The 17,286-nt window shown below is 38.6% G+C and overlaps 1 protein-coding gene across 1 annotated transcript in view; it reads left to right on the top strand.

Annotated features, from left to right (window-relative positions):
- Window positions 1-17,286, top strand: part of atrnl1a (attractin-like 1a) — a 318,106-nt gene that overhangs the window by 110,496 nt on the left and 190,324 nt on the right. The window contains exon 22 of the mRNA XM_085427777.1: window positions 13,235-13,328. Coding sequence (XP_085283903.1) covers window positions 13,235-13,328 — 94 coding nt within the window. The remainder of the gene's footprint in view (window positions 1-13,234; window positions 13,329-17,286) is intronic.

The following is a 17,286-nucleotide window of genomic DNA, read 5'->3' as shown; positions in this document are numbered from 1 at the left end:
CTCTCGATTGTCTTCCAGGCAAGACTTGAGCATGTATTATGTCTTCTTGAGCTTGTTATCCTTTGCTACCCAGTGCTTCAGCATATAATGCTCCCCTGCCATCGGCACCTCCCGTTGAACAGTTTTATTGCTTCCATAAATTTTGCATGATTCACATCAGTAGCTCCCTGTCTCCATTGCACTCTGATACTCCATCTTTCTCTGCACCACCTCACTTGCTCTCTCTGGCTGTCTCCGAGTCGCGGTGAATGTCTGATACACAGAAACGCTTCACATTTCAAAGGTAGCTACTGGGGCTTGGGGATGTTTTGTCACTTATCTGTATGGTTTCATCATTTCTTACAGGTTCAGCTCAGGTCAGTACTTGTTTCTTGTGTGATACAAAGAACTTCTTCAGTGTCCTTTAGTGTTCAAGCCTGACGAGATTAATAAATCTACAGAAGCTTACAAGAATAGGCAATCTGCTATGAATTAACTGACAGAAAGAGAAAGGAGGACTTAGTTGTGGAGAATTTTTTTCAGTCAGGAGTTTTAGTTTTGTTTTAGTTTTTTTCTCATCACACATCTTGTCAACACGGCAGCACTTATTTTCCAGTTGACTCCAGACAGTCGATTGATGGTTTACTTGTGAAAAAACCCAAAGAGGCTGAGAACTAGAAACCAACATGAAAGTCCTTCGATGACCACTTAGGTTGGCTCCAAAAGTGGGTGAATCCCCTTAGATTCTCATGTTAAAGTCATAGATAAAGAAACAAAACCAAAACATGTTTGTGGTCTCTGTACAGTAGCTATTTTTTTCTTTTGCCAACAACTGTACAGGGAGTTAAGTATAACAAAAAAGAGCTAAACATCCAGAGATGAACACCTTATCTGGTTATTTAGTTTTCCTTTTGGAGAGACATTAATATCTGTAACATTATGCGCTACAGATGCGCTGCTCATTGGTTCAGATGTTTTAAATGGCCTATATTTACGTTTCCCTGATGAGCAGCCTCTTGCAGACAAGTGACCCAAGACAGCAGCACAGTGGAAGTAATTCAAAGTTTGTTGAAACGCTTTAAAACCTCTTCAGGATGGAGTTTAGTGGATGTTTTGGATGGTGTCCTCAGTCCTCACCCTCAGTCTCTGAGCTACTATTTGTCTATTTCTGGCTTAAGTAGAAGGAGTTTTGGATCAGGCGTGACTCATGAGTTGAATCCCTTTGTTGGTCATAGACACATAAACTGTGTTTTTATTGAATTTTGAAGCCAACCTCCAATATCACAGGAAAATGCCCACAAAAAAGAAATCAGTTGGATGACTGTAAGGCATTGCTGCTCTATGAGCGAGTTAAGTTTGTTTTTTTGTATTTAATGTTTAAATATGAACATTACTGATGATTATTTGGTAAAGGTGGCATCTCATGTTCCAACTGATGCCTTTTTGTTTTCCCTTTCTCTGTTTCAGTCTGTCCCTAGTTTGAGGTTTTGATGTACAGTCTCTAAGCGGGGTGTGACTGCAGGAGCTCTTTGTAAATTTGTGTTCAGTGCTGGAGCTATAGAGATGAGTGCTGTCTCTGCAAGAAACTGGCAACCCAGTAGCATCAACCACAGAATGGGACAGATAGAACAGCAGGGTTGTGTGTGTGTGTGTGTGTGTGTGTGTGTGTGTGTGTGTGTGTGTGTGTGTGTGTGTGTGAGTGAGTGAGGGATCAGACAGAGCCGGCTGCTGTTCAGCTTCAACAGCAGTGGAATAGCAGAGGAGGGATGCTGACTGCAGAGTCGCTCCATTCACTCTTCTCTGTGGAAATGCTGCCAAATTCACTCTCACCTGCTGTCTCGAGTATGTCTTTGTGAGTGCGTGTGTTTATGTCTGTTTGTGCATTTTTTTAAACATTTTTTTTTTTTTTGCCTTTAAATATGCTTGTGTGTGTTTATGTACCTGTGGATCCCTGTGGCAGAATTGCAAACTACCCAGCATTCGTAGCGGTATCCAGTCATCTCCCCCCTGGCAGCTCTATTCCTGGCATGTGACTGGTCAACACAAAAACACATAGACAAACCCAAAACACACAAGCAGACCCACACACAAAACCACACACGTACAAACACTTCTGTAAATATGATTTTAAACGGCTTTTGAATCCTTTTTGATCTCCAGTCAGTGGAAATAGTGTTTTTGAAGTCTTTCTGCAGCTGTGACTCATGTCTCATCTAGAATAAGCCGCTTTCTTTGAGACTCTCATTTATGGCATTCAGCTCAAAGAGAGATTAACCGGCATGCATTTAATAAATTAGTTCATGTGCTATCATGGAAGACAAGAAGTTGTGCTGAATATACTAAAATAATGTATCCTTTACCTTTGACAACTTTTTTCTTACAAATGCAACCACAACAGTTCACACAAAAATAATATTTTAGGGTAAATGTGATTTTTGCTTTGCAAGGTAAAAATGGTGTGCATACTCCTAACTGGGGCTACTGACCAGGCAGGGTTGACTAAAACAGCATTACAGGTTTTTAAAATTAAGTGGAGACCATGCAGAGAAATGTAATAGTATAGAATGTAGGGGGTCAGTGAGGTACTGAGGGTCTTGCAGGTGAGGAGTCTTTGAGGTTGAACCCCGATAAGCTTCTGCAGCATCATTTGTCCTGTTCATGTATATTTTTTAAATGCATCAGTTTGGATTTGTACAATGTTGAACAGTGTCTCCTGAATCTCTGGGCCTGCCTTAGGTTTTTACAGTGCTTAGATGCTGACCAGGCCCTGGAGGGTTGGTGGTATTTGAGGGATTTTAAATAATATTTTGTGTTTTTGACTTTTATATTTACCATATTTGGGAAAGAGAGATGATTTTTTGGCTTTCAAGACAAAACACTATTCAATTCACCAAATAATGAAATATTTAATACCACTGCCACACATTCACAATCGCTGTGATCCCACTGCAGTCCTCCCTGATTTTGCTCCATCTGTCAGTTGAAACATTCATAACAGAAAAGAATGAGGTATAAAAAATTACTTTATTTCTGTTGGTAGAATATTCTGTATAGGATCAGTAAGCAGGTTTATGTTCAGTGGAGGTAGTGTTTTGTGAGTGTGTGTAGCTACTAGCCTATATTTAAAACTAGACTTAAAGTAATTATAAAAGAGAGAAATTAATTTCAGTTCATTTATGTCACTTTTCATGTATCTTTAATTGCTTAGCTTAGTTTTTTTTTTCTCTTCTTGACAATGAAAAATATAATTTGGCAAAGTACGCCGATGTTTTGCAGAATTGCCAAACAGTAACGTTTGTTAGGTGAGTGACTTGAAATCATCAGAACACCAGATAAATCTGCATTTGGAGAAAGAGTTGATACTTCACATATTACAAAGAAGAAAGTGAAAAATAACATCCTTAGATAGAACTGAGAGTCGGTTAATTAACAGCTTACTGCAAGTGTGAAAGCCATCGCTTTTATATGTGAGTAATATTAAGTGACAGCAGCGTGTCAGGCTAAGACAGATGTGCACTTGCACATCTGTACTACTTGGGCAGCACTATAAGCACTTATATATACACATACATTATAATCATCCACTATATGATGTCTATATTCTGGTCTGCAGGCCAATCAACACATATGGTCAATCAACATGCATTCCTGAATGCGTTTCATATTCAGGAAATCCACTGGAAATAAAGGCGCTGCTGACCATATGTGTGACCTCTAATTAAATCATAGCAACTCTTTCTGAATTGGCCAGCATGAGGAACTGAATCTGAATCAATATGTAGTTAAGAATTGACCAAAGTGATCTTTTAATAACCATCTTATTTAGGAAACTATTTCCAAGTTTGCCAAATCTGCATAGACTTTATTTAGATGGCTGCTTATTATAAGGAATAAACACCTGAATATGGATCTCTTTTTATTTATCTATTTATCTATTTGTAGATGACAAACATAGCGCTGCAGCTACAGTATGTGTGCTTCACTTCTCCTGCAGCTGATGATTCCACACATCGTGTGCCTACATTGCTGAATTGCAAAGAATTGTTTAGTTGGTGTTATGGAAAGAGATTTTTTATTTACTGTTGGGCTATCATTGTATGATCTCTACCTTACAATTTAAAGAGCTTTGAGCTGACTGCTGTTATGATTTGGTGCTTTATAAATACAATACATAAAACAACCCTGCAGTGTACTCTCTGAGTACAAAAAAGTATTTGTATCAGGATTGATTTTAAATGTAGTTAACGTGATCTTTATGCAGAGCAGCACACATCAAATCTGTACTTGTATACATTTAATGTTCTTTTTTTTATTGATTGATGCCCCCAATGTTGCAGTTGGATAGCTTATTATATTATAATCTAGCAATGGCATATTTTAGTGGTGATTTTTTGTTTAATATAAATAACCTAAAACTGCACATTAACAAAATAAAAGCTTTAAAACATATTTTAATATAAGTAGAAGTAGCATGCATATGAATGAGTAAGTTACTATTGGCAGTGATCACTGTGGTTCATTATAGAATGGAAACGAATGAAGAAAAAGGGGGAAAAATTATTATGAAGAGCTGTTATTTACAATGCCTCATTTATAATGTTGCATTTAGCTGTACTGAATTTTTTCAGCTCTAAATACCTAATTGAAAAATATGCTGTTATTAGCTTAGACTTACAGTGGAAAAAGTGTTTACCCTCTTCCTGATTTTCCTTTTTTTTTTTAAATGGAAACCAAAATGTAGTTTCTAAGTAAATGCGTTTATTTTTAAGGGGAAAGAAATCCAAATGTGCATGATCCTGTGTGAAAAGTGATTTCTGAAAAACTGAGATGAGCCTTTATTTCTTTTGCTCAGCAGTGATTTTCTTGGAACTCCATGCAGGCCATTTTTGTCTCTTTGTTATGTTGGAGTTATGAATACTGACCTTAACTGAGGCAAATTAGGCTTGGAGTTCATTGGGTGTTTTTGCTGCACTTTTGGGGTAATTTTGGTTGGTTGCCATTTGTGCATAATGGTCACTGTGGTTCGCTGGAATCCCACAGCTTTAGAAATGGCATTATAAACATTTCCAGACTAAGAGATCTCAATTACTTGTCCTCTCATTTGTTCCTGAATTTCATTGGATCACAGCTTGATGGCTGGCTTTTGGGGATCGTTTGGTCTATTCCACTTTGTCAGGATGGTCCTATTTAAGTTTCTTGATTGAGAGCAGGTGTGGCAGTAATCAGGCTGGGGTGTGGCTAGAGAAATGAAACTCAGCTTTCTAAAGATGTAATACACCACATTTAATACATATTATAATGGGGAGCAATCACTTTTTCACACAGGGCCATGTAGGTTTGGATTCCCCCCCCCCCCCCCCTTAATAATAAACACCTTTATTTAGAAACTGCATTTTCTGTTTACTTGTATTATCTGTCTCTAATATTTAGATTTATTTGATCAAAGTCCACAAAACTTTATTTATCCCCAAGGGGCAATTAAGATACATGATACCTTGCCAACCATACATACAATACACAAACATCACATTGGGGAGACAGGTCAGGCTAGGGTAGCACTGGCCGGTCGACCAGACGAGCAGCGACCAAAACCGAAACCATAGAAAATGCACAACATGAGGAAACACGAGGAGAAAAAAAGAACTCCCCCAGACTGAGCTCCAACAGGGAGATCAGTTTGAGAACAGAAAAAACCCACCTCAGCACATAAATCATCACATCTCACAGCGTAGAAGACATAAGCTTCGAAGTCGTTTGGAGGGGGTGGGGGCTGGAGTGTAGGTATGTGTCCGTGTACATGCGTATGTGTGTGTGTGTTCCGTGTTCAACTGAGAGAAAGTGTCACCCGGTTAAGCAAAAGTCAACAGTCTTCGGTTGACGCAGGTGGCCTTGAATGAGGGGAAGAACGTCACAACACAGTCCTATTATCTAAGGGAGAATTTTGTTATTCCCGTCAGCTTTTGCCTTGAGCATCCAGTTGGCGCCAGGGGGGGCCGCATGAGATGAAGATGGTCTGAACCAGCTCCAATCAGCCAGAACTCTGTTATTGTGGTTTCGAATTGGTAGATGTCGTTCAATGTCCTCCATCGAGAGTGTCGCCAGACACACGACGATTGATGATCTGAAACGTTTAAGTGTGAAAAACATACTAAAAAAATAGGTAATTAGGAAAGGGGCAAACACTTTTTCACACCAATGTATAAAATTCAATAAGTGATGTAGCAAATTATATTTGACCTTTTTCTCCTTGTGCATCCTGCACATGTGCTGAATCACTGCTGATGTAGATAATGTGATACAGTGTGTTTGGACTGAAGCTGCAGCTGGCATCGGCATGTTGCTACGCTGCCAGGATGAGCCATGCTAAAGGTAGCTGGCTAATAGTTATTGTTTTTGGACAGGCTTCTGACGGCTTTAGCTGAGATCAGTGTTGTTAAGGATTGCTGTTAGGTTGTGGGGCAATTTTTTGTGTGGTGTTAAAGCAGGACATGGTACCACATTTGGCTCTAGTTCTCTAGGCAATCAACCAATGCAGGTGAGTTTGCATGCATTCCTCAAAAAACCCAAAGTGCATTGCCTGATGTTGGTGATGCGATTCATAGGTAGAAGGCTAATGGCTTGAACAAAATGGGAGTGACAATCTTTTGTCGTTTATTAGTTCAGTGGCAGGAGCAAAAAGCACAAACATGAACAAAAGTAGCACACATTAGTTTGAGATGCACTTCCCCATGTTTTAAAATGCAATCTATTTTTTCAGTTACTTTACATTTTAGATCAAATTATTTTGCCTTCAAGTGTGCATGAAATATTTTCCAAGTCTTCGTAAAAGCATTCATCAGATTTTCTAAAGAGCTTTTCAACTGTAGAGGTAAAAGCATTTCATTTGTGTCTGCATGATTTTCAGTATGTATGTGAATGAATTTCACTTGTCTGTGTGAAATGTCCAGATATATAAATGAACACATTTGATTAGTATGTGAGGAAGTCTTTTGATAACACGTGTAAAAGGTTTCACTAGTTTATGTGAAAGTGTTTCAGGTGTGAGTGCATGGTTTTCAGCATAGTGTGCGAATGAATTTGATATCTCATGTCTATATTGGAGATCATTCAGAATAATGCCCGTAATTGTCGCACTAGTTTTTGGTGTGATACCCGTTTCATTTTGTTTTTCTTCTTGATAATATTGTTGTTGCTATTGTTATCATTATTATTTTACTTTGCTACATGTAAACATGTGCTTTTATTCTGAAGAACTGAAAAGTTGAAATTAAAGGGTAGTGTCTTTTTTTGTCTAACCTTTTTCTAACCTTAACATCTAATCATCACATCACATAACCAAGTGAACAGTACAGCAGCAACATGCAGAACTGGTGCAACTGGTGATTGAATTGGAGAATGACAAGTCTCATGACCTAACATAGCAAGTACTGAGCAGTTTTACAGCCAGTGTTTGTATAGCTATCAAAATTCAGCTTTAAAAAAAAAACAAAGAAACACCGACCAAAAGGACAAAACACAAGAATGGTAATGTGTCTTGTTTAAGCACCTTAATATTTAGCAGAAATAACATTCTGCTGGTTTGGAAGTCCAACTGCACAAAGATCATTTATTTATTTTTTAACCTTTTTCTGCAGAAATGAAGTTGCATTGAGTTTTGTACCTGCAACCCTATCGGGAATAAGACAGAGCAGACCAAAGTAACGTAAAAGGTTCATTTATGAGTCAGGTTTTCTGACTGACGAACATACCCGGCCACCTTCTCACCTAAACACACATTCAAACACATACTGGCAACAGTCTGGCTTTTTATTGTGTGCGTACATGCGGAGGCAGTGGAGTGAGAAATTGTACTCTCTTCAGGGGCTCACACAAGTCGTGGGAAATATGATTTATATCAACTTTTTTGCTAAGAGATCAGGTTTCTTTTTTCCCCATTGCTTATTTTTGTGTTGTCAGCATTTGCCTGATGTGCTTTCTCCTCCATCCATTTCATTCATTCATTTATTTATTCATTTTCTCGCCCTACTCTTGGCACTTGAATACGTCATATTATGTGGATGGATCGGATGACTTAAGTACTTATTTTATTTTTAGTGACAATATATCTGTATTAAAAAGATTCAAAAAATATTTTCCATTTTTACTGAAAGAGTCCGTCTTAATGAAATGGTTTATTGAATAGTGAATTCTGAGAACTCCTAACCTAAAGAGAACTATAGCTATATTTAAGTGGTAAAGTTAGCTTCCATATCATCTTTCAATAGAGGGTAATATCCTGTGCATTTAGCACGCACTGAATCATAAGTAGACATTTAGAAGACTAATATAAGATAAGATAAGACTTTATTGATCCCACAACGGGGAAATTTTTGCGTCCTTGGTCAGGTCGTCTGGTCGTCATCATGATGTCTGTGCAGGACAAACGTGGATTGTACTTTATTATCTGAAAAGTATGATAAAAGAATGCTGGTTAAACAGATCTTATTGCCACATTAGAAAGACTGAAACAAGTTTCAAGTAATGTTCGATCTTATTTGCATGATGAATTTTATTAACAGCTTACTGGTTGAAAACTCATTTTGATACAGGAGGGAACTGCCGGTCCATAAGAGGGAAAACATACCTGTGTTATATCTGCCAGGTTGCTGTATTTAGTCATTTCATATGGTGGGCTAATTAGGTTTAAACTTTCACAGTGTTTCAGTTTGTTAAGGAGGAATTCTAGAGAATCTATTAGCTGTCAGAGTCAGATTGTGTACAAATTTCCTTTGTTGCTGATGTTTGCTTCACTGTATAATCCAGCTCATGCTACTACGGTAATTACATTTTTCCATGAGTATATTTGTCAGCAAGTGAAAAATATAGTAGTGTATTTCTTAAAGTAAAGATAATTTTGGTTGAATCAGTAGTTTTTAGTAGTATTAGTGAATTCTGACTAATAACACTTGTTACACTGGGGTGTGCCAAACGTGTGTGTTGGGGGATATCTGGGTTTATACAGTAGCTATTAAATATATGGATGTTAGGTAAAATGCAACGTATTTTCTGTCATAATCAGTAGTTTTTCAGTCATATATTTTGCACTACATCACTGAATTACTCTGTGTGGAAAGCAATTTCTTACAGTACTCAATAAGTTACTTTTGCAATAATAAGCTGGTCTGAGAGGCATTGTCACTACTCCTTTTGTTAATGGTCTAAGATCAGGCTCTGGCTGCTTGGCTGGGATCAATATGCACTCAGCTTTAAAACCACTCTGGATTTGTCACTGCTAACTTTGTGCTGGCATGCTGTCAATGCAGATATTTGCAAAGTCATATTAGCAGCACCTACAGTATACCAGGCCTGGGCACAGTTTGCACTTTACAAAAGTTGCAGACTCAACTTTTCAAAAGTTACCGACTTCCCTAACAATTTCCTCATCCCTTCTGAAGTCAGCTAACTGTAGAATGAGGATAAAAGGGTAATGTCAGGAACTGCATTTCTTTATTCTTTTTTTTCTTCAGTTGCCATTTCCAGTTGAGCTGTGGCTAGGGTTGGAAAAGTAATGTATTACATATGTAGTCCCAATCAAAAGTTTAAGACCACTTGAAAAATCGCGAAAAATCCTATTTTGCATGGTTGGATCTTAACAAGGTTCCAAGTAGAGCTTCAACATGCAACAAGAAGAAATGGGAGACTAAGCATTTTTTTCAGCATGCAATTTATTGAACACAACGCTTAAACTAAAACAGGCTGTTTTTACTCAACAGTTTGATTCTCAGATTCTCCCTCTGTCCCCTGTTCTTATTCTTTAAGAGCCACTGGCAAAATCAGTGCGACTAGATGAATACATGTTTCTCCTGGCTGTGCCCTTTGTGCGCCTTTGTTGGCTGCCAACTAAATCAATATTGTATGAACAGCAGGGTGACCTGAGCCTGCGCTAACACACCTGTGATTTGTCTATTATCTCAAGTCTAAAAGCCACTTCTTGTCAAGATTCTGTTATCTTCCAGAGCCGCGCAGTTCAGTGTGCATCTCTGAAAAGGTTTTCTATTTTTCTGACCGGTCAATTTAATTTAAAGTAATAGATTGAAATTGTATTTTGTTATTGTTTCTGTCTCACCAGTTGGCATCTGTTTCTTTTTTTTTTTTTAAGTCACAGAATGTCAGTTCAACTCAGCCTTCTGACATTTAAGCTCCCCTTGTTTTTGTGCTGTAGCAATGTTTACGTGTGCTACTTTGCTTTTGCTCCGTGTAAGCAATCGAACCGAGCGCTCTTTCCAGGCAGAAGAGGAGAGGGAGGACTAGAAGAGGTTGCTTTCCTCTCATTATCTGTGTCTTGCCTTTACCTTGACCTGAGCTCACCACTGTTTTTATTACAGGCCCTGTCTCTGAGCCAATCGGGAAGAATAAGAACAAAGCACAAAGTCAATTCAGCTGGAGTGGGACACAGTAACGAGTGGCTGTGTGTGAATGTGAACACACACACATACACACTGAACTACAAGGGTGCAGAGAACGTTCTTGTTTGTCACTACCTTTAGGAGCTGCATGCAGAAGTGATTTAGTGTTTAAATTACAGGCTTGGCTCCATGTGAATTATCTGGCGACATCATGCTTTTATACAAGAAAGTAATTAAAAAGATTAAACTCACATTTCTGTGGCTTGAATCAAAAGTAGACTAACTACAACAGATAGCTGGAAAAAGTCAAATTTTACCATCCACACTGTTACCACAGGGTTCTATCCTCTTTTAAAGTTGGATTTTTTTTTACATCTTGTCATTGCCAAAAGTTTTGAGAATGACCCAAGTTTTGATTATCACAGTTTTGCTGCTTTAGTTTTTGTGATGCCAATTTGCGTAAACTCCAGAATCTCAAGAAGAAACAAACAAACAAAAACAATTTATACTGCAGTTCAGCACTGCAACATGAGCACCTGTTAGCATCATTTCAGGGATCCTCTCATTTACACAGGTGCTAGTGGACAAGGCTGGAGATCACTCTGTCATGTTGGTTGAGTCTGAATAGCAGACAGGATCCTTTAAAAGGAGAGTGGTGGTTGAAATCATTGTTATTTTTCTCTGTTCACCATGGTTATGTGCAAGAAAACTTCATAACTTTGCATAAAAAGGCCTTGTCCAGAAAGACTGTTGCTGCCAGTAACACTGCACTCAAATCGACAATTTACCGAATTATTGAGAACTTTAAAGTAAAGAGAGAGGTTAAATTGTTGTGAAGAAGGCTTTGGGGCACCCAAAAATGTCCAGAAAGTGCTGGGACTGTCCCTTAAAGATGATTCGATTATAGGATTATGGCATCACCAGTGCAGAGCTTGCTTTGGCATGGAAGCAGGCAGGTGAGGGTTGGCACTTTGCAAGTTTGATTCAGACTCAATGGGCCAAACCAGACACTTGCTTCAGGCCACAGTGGGTGCTACGTTCCCCTAAAAAGGTCCAGGGGATTAGGGAAAGTAAAAAAAAGATGTCCAGGTTGGAAAAAAGACAAGGAGGCAAAATGGTTAAATTAACAGGTTTTATTAATGTTTCTATTAGTAACTAAACTAAAAGAGACGGACAAGCCGCTATCACCTTTTAAAGAAAGAAAACACCAAAACTCAGGTGTTGGTTGATAAACTGAAAATAAGTCAAAAAGGGTTAGTACCAAAACACACTCCTCTCCACAGAGCAGGAGCAATCAATCACCACACACACAGCTCACTAGCTGCAACACAACATGGCTCTCTGGCACTACAGCTCACCTTTCTCTGGCCTTAAGTATTCCTGATTGTTAATGGGAGTGAGCTGTACAAAAAAGGTGGCACCTAAGGCAGGAGAGGTCAATTTCACAAGTAACAGTGGTCACATCCACTGTAGACTGCAGTTTGGTCTCTCGGTTTCTCAGTGATGATCTTTGACATGAAGGTCAGTGTGACAGACGATGATATGTGCTCTCTGTGCAGGTTTGAAACCATGCGGTGAAATCACAGATGCGCATGCGCAAGTGGTCAGAACAGGACCTCTAGGAAAAGATCTAAAAATAACAACAGCAGCGCTGAAAGCAGTGCAACAATGCCCAAGATGACTTAATTTGCATTAGGAAGCGGGAGTGGTCTTCATATGGACATTTGACTTTGACATGCTACACCTGTCAACACAAATGGTACATTACACTATTTTTCTTACATTTGTAACACACACTTTCATATTTGTTGGTTGAGACATTTTAGTTATCCATAATGACTTTGAGAAGCTAATGGGTTTCTAAGAAATGCACATTGAAAGAGTCCTTGGCTGAGGCAGTCTTTCCTCGTGTTCATACTTCTGCTGTGAATAAATCTCCTGTAATGTACTGCAAGATGGAAAAAAAATGTCTGTCTTCATTCTGTGTAAAAATGTGTAAAGAGGTTGAGCTGAAAAGCTGAAAGAATAATATTCTTTCAGCTATTGGTTGAACAAATTATTTTATTTCTGCTCTTCTGCTAGAGTTTGAATTACAGGATTAAACATCCCACAGAATGAGGACATCATTTACATTTCTTTCTTTAACTTTGAACAACATGGGGAACAAGAAGATTCTGCGTCCTTTAAAAGTCCTGATAATTTTAACAGTGACCCTCTCATTGCATGGATACAATCCTGACCAAACACTTTCTTTGCAACTGTTGGGAAATGTGTCGTGTTTGAGTGAGCGTTCTCTTTGAAGAATGCATTAGCTTAAGCTCACTTTTGTCCAAGAAGAGGGAAACAAAAGAAATTAGTTAAACAAGAGATATCAGTTCAATCAGAAACTAAACAACTGTTATGATTGGGAATGATGGGAATGATTCAGAGCTGCAAGATGCCTTGATTTTCTTCCAAAGAGATGAGTGATTTGTCCTTTCCTGTGTTTTATTTTTTCATTGCCATTTCTCTGCTTTCTTATCCATTTTAGCTGCCTTCTTGCTTCCTCCCCACACTGTTTTCTTTCTGCCTCTATCCCTCCTACAACTCACTTTGTCTGCATACATTTACTCATCTGGAACATTGTGAACGACAATGTTTGAGGATTAGTGTGTTTATATACAGTATGCATGTCTCAGTGCTGTGTGCTGAGCAGGTCCATTGCAGTAGATGAAGATTAATGTCTTGCTTGAAGGGCACCTCAGCATTATTTACACAAGTTGTCATCAAGAAATTGCTGGTTTTCTGTTATGTCTCTTTGATATCAAGAGTTTTCAAAAACCAAACTTGACACATCTTTGCTTCTTCTCTTTCTCTTTTTGTCTTTACAGCATGCAAGTGTAACAGCCATGCCAACGTTTGCCACGTCAACACAGGAAAGTGCTTCTGTACCACCAAGGGCGTCAAGGGAGACCAGTGTCAGCTGTGAGTGTGCCAACCCCGATCTAACTAAAATAAAACTTATTTAATCAGTCACTTTAATACTTTAATATATGTATACTGACAACAAGAAGCGGACTGGAGAGAACACTTATTGATGTTTCAATGTGCAAAGACGCTTCATCGTGACACCGAATCCATTTCAGGATTGTAAATTTGCTGATTATTGCATACGTTTTGGATTACGCCGAAATTAGGTTGATTCAGGATTTGATATTTTGGGTGATTGGAAAGCTAGAATAGTGTTTAAAGAGTGCATGGGTTGTGTATGCATGCTTTCCCTTGACTGCCAGACTGCACCGCCGCAGCACTACAATATCCTAAATGGCTTGGCGGACCAATGCGCCGCGGAGACAGACTGAAAACTGCTGCATCAATAAATCTAGCAGGCGAGGGTAGAAAGCAGAGCTGGTGAGTGCTCTGGTGTTTGTGTGGTCTGCCATGTACAACATGCAGCATGATGAGACAAGACAACCCCGGCTGGGACAGATTTCTTTCCCTTATTCTTAAAGTATAATAGCATACCTCAGATTATTTGAGGTCATCTAAGTGAGTGTGTTTGATAATTTGCCACCAGTTATATATTTTAATAATCAGGTATAGATTCTCTGCCCAGTCTTTTCAATTACTTCACTCAAAACATCAGTATGTTAACTCATTTCATTAGAGCTGCGGCAATTGTTTTTGATTTTCAGAACAAATAACCATCTAGAGAAATGATTTGCAACATGAGTTTTTATGATTGGTGGTAAACATGGTTTATATAATGATATTTCCTCCTCATTATTTCTCCTCCATGCTCTTGTAGCTGTTGCCTTTACCTTTTCTTCCCTCACTATATGCATGAAGCTTACAGCTATGTGTGGAGGAAGAGGGTGTCACATTAGTTATTGGTGTTATCTTCCATATTTCTTTTGACATTTACACTAATGTTTGCATCTAGTGTCAGTACTTAAACAGTCTCGGTCCTTCAAACAGTTAAAACTAGAAAGTAACTCTAGCACATGGGTCCTGATCATCTTGAGTCATACCTACTGCATGTGACATTTTGACCCTGATTTAGACTTTGACCCTCACCACTGACGGCCTTTTGCCAACCTCTCCATGACCTTTAAGTAATCCTGAACCCGAGCTCTGCTCCTGACATGAACATGACTTTGTCTGAGGGCAAAGCACCTGCCCCCTCACACTACCAGAGACTCTCCACATGTTTTCTGTCAACTTTAATCAGTGTTTTCCTGCTGTCAGCGTGCAGAACATTTTGTACTCATATACAGTCCTCCCCATGTGACCTTGGAAACTTAACCTAGAGAGACACAGATTTTTGCCAATATTTCCCAACTGCATTTTGTCTTCAAACGTGTTTCTGTTGAATTGTGTTGTTTTTGATGGACCTGCAGAGCTAAATAAATTTTATAATACTTTTGAAGGCCAGGATCATTTTTTACAACACAAACTTTGATATTTTCTGATAAACAGTGAAGAGGTTTGTGTTCCTATTTCAAACAACAGCACCAGGGTTACAAAATGAAGCAAATGCTGAACTCTTGAAAACAGTCCCTTAACTGTCTGTGAGGGTGGCTGCTTCAAAACACTGACAGTATAAAAGGTGGATGTAGCCACTTTGGCATCATCTACTGTGTTACAAAGTCCCCTTTAAAGGCTTGGAGATGTCTGTTTTAAACATTGCCATTGTGACGTTGTGAAACTCGATGTCACAAGTGGTGTTTTGTCAATCACAAGTTGCTAGCCAATGAGCATTCCCTGTAAAATTCTTCTTTCTGATTCTTAATTTTAAAATGTACAAAATGCTCAACAATGGCATGAAAAAGGAAGAAAGGACGTTTGCTTGAGTCATGTTTGAGTTCCCGTCACTTTTAAAACCTGTAAACTGCATCCATCTGTTTATAGTGTATATGCTCCAAAAGGAAGTTAAAGCACCACATATGCTCCCATTTTCAGATGGGGATCTTTACAGCACAAACAAAAGACATGTTTTTGTATCAAGAACTCAGTAAATATTCACTACACATTGTCTGGGCTTTGGCTACTCAGACAGTCAGGTGTCTGTAGCTGCCATCCCTCATCTAATGAGAGTATCTCAGCTGGAGCTCTCTAGTGTTTATGCCTTTGTGAACACAAATATTTCTATATCATAAATAAAAACAAAAGTAAACAAGTGAAAATAAGGCTTAAAATGGTCCCAGACAAGACTCTGACTCTAGCTTCGCTGGTGCTTAAATATGGAACTGCTTGCTTATGCTGTCAGGTAGTACAGTAGGACCAAATGACTTGTGTTAATTTAGTTGGAGGGAAGTCTAAACAGGAGAAATCACAGCTACAGTAGCTGGTTAGCATTGAGTGAACTTTGAAAATAAGAGTGAGGGGTTTATCCACTAGTAAGTCATTGGCATTATTGTCTCAGATGGAATAAAAAGTCAAAAGAAAATAAATAAATCACCAAATTTCCATGTGCAACCTGCCCAAGCTAAGACTCTGTGGGAAACCCCGATCATCACTCAGCTACATCAAGTCAACCACTATTAATAGAAACAGCTATTAAATATGTGGTGGGTCACTCTGATTATCATGTTAACAACGTGGCACATTTGGAACAAAACTCAGCTGCAGTTAAGCGGACTAAATAAACGCTGAATTGGAATCGGGCATACGTCCTAAGTACACCTGCTCATTTGGCATTTGTGCTTGTTTTTCCGTGTAACGTTTCCTTTCAGTGCACACGGATATTTCATTATTCTGTTGGAAACTCCACAGAGGGCTGAAAGCAGAAAAGGTTCACTTGTGTGTGTTTACTTGTGCATCACTAAGCCACCGTGCTGCTGTCGCTTTCACCTTTGATTTGCCCTGACGCCGCATCTCTCTTTCTCTCTTACTCTCTGTAAATGTGTCTCCGTCACAGCGGTGGGTGTTTTGGTTGAGTCACTCCAAAATGGTGTGCCAAGCAGAGGGCCATTTGTTTGTTGTTTTGATTATGAACAAGCAATTTCCCCCCGGGGGTGGATGGCGAGCACCCTCGGGTTGCAGCAGGTGCGTGGATGCATATTTGTCTGTGTGAGAGAGTGCATTCATAAATGCAGAGAATCAGAGAGACGTTGGGACTCTTTTTTTTTTTTTTTGTCTTTTGTGTCTGTACATTTGTACAGCTCTGTGCTCATGAAGATATTGTCACTTTGTCTCGGATTAGAGTGTCTTTTATATTTTTTTCACTTTATTTACTTCGCAATAATTTTGCATCCAACATTTACATAATCAGGTCAGGACACACACCAATACAAGATCTTCACTGACACATTAATACAGATTCAAATTCCAAATAACAATAATTTTAAACTTCACTTTAAAAATTTGCATGCATTAGTTGTACATTTTAGATAATTCCAGCAATCTTTGATTAATGATTATTTGTGCACACTTGTGTAAAAGAATATGTAATCAGCCATAACTTGAACTCTAAATCAGATAAAGCTACATAGCAACAAGTACCTAGTTTATCAAGAGCATGAGATTGTTAGCTTAGAAAATTTAGCTTAGAGTGTTAGCTCGGACATGGAAATGGAGACTTTCCATTTTCAACACTAACACTCACTGTGCGTTGTCATAGCACTACATAGTCCTGTTACACAGTCATAGTCATACTGATTACGATTTCTGTCAGAGCATATCTACACAACCTCAAAACAACACAACTGTGGGAGGGACCATGTTGAGGGAGTCGCTCAGTAACAGGTTCATTATTCACCTGTTTGAATTTCAATGAAGTAGAGTTTCAATAAAATGACCAAATTTGTATAAGAACAAAAGAAACTGTTTATAAACTCCAGCAATGTGAAAATCTCAATGAATCAATTGGTATTGATTTAAAAATTTTCAAGCAGTATGTACTTCCACAATAAATGATATTCATGCTGTAAAGTATTTGGTT

Source organism: Rhamphochromis longiceps, linkage group LG13, assembly GCF_057381845.1.
Source record: "Rhamphochromis longiceps isolate RC_006_pf linkage group LG13, R_longiceps_female_GT1.1, whole genome shotgun sequence".
Lineage (NCBI taxonomy): Eukaryota > Metazoa > Chordata > Actinopteri > Cichliformes > Cichlidae > Rhamphochromis > Rhamphochromis longiceps.
This window is presented reverse-complemented; position numbering and strand designations above follow the sequence as displayed.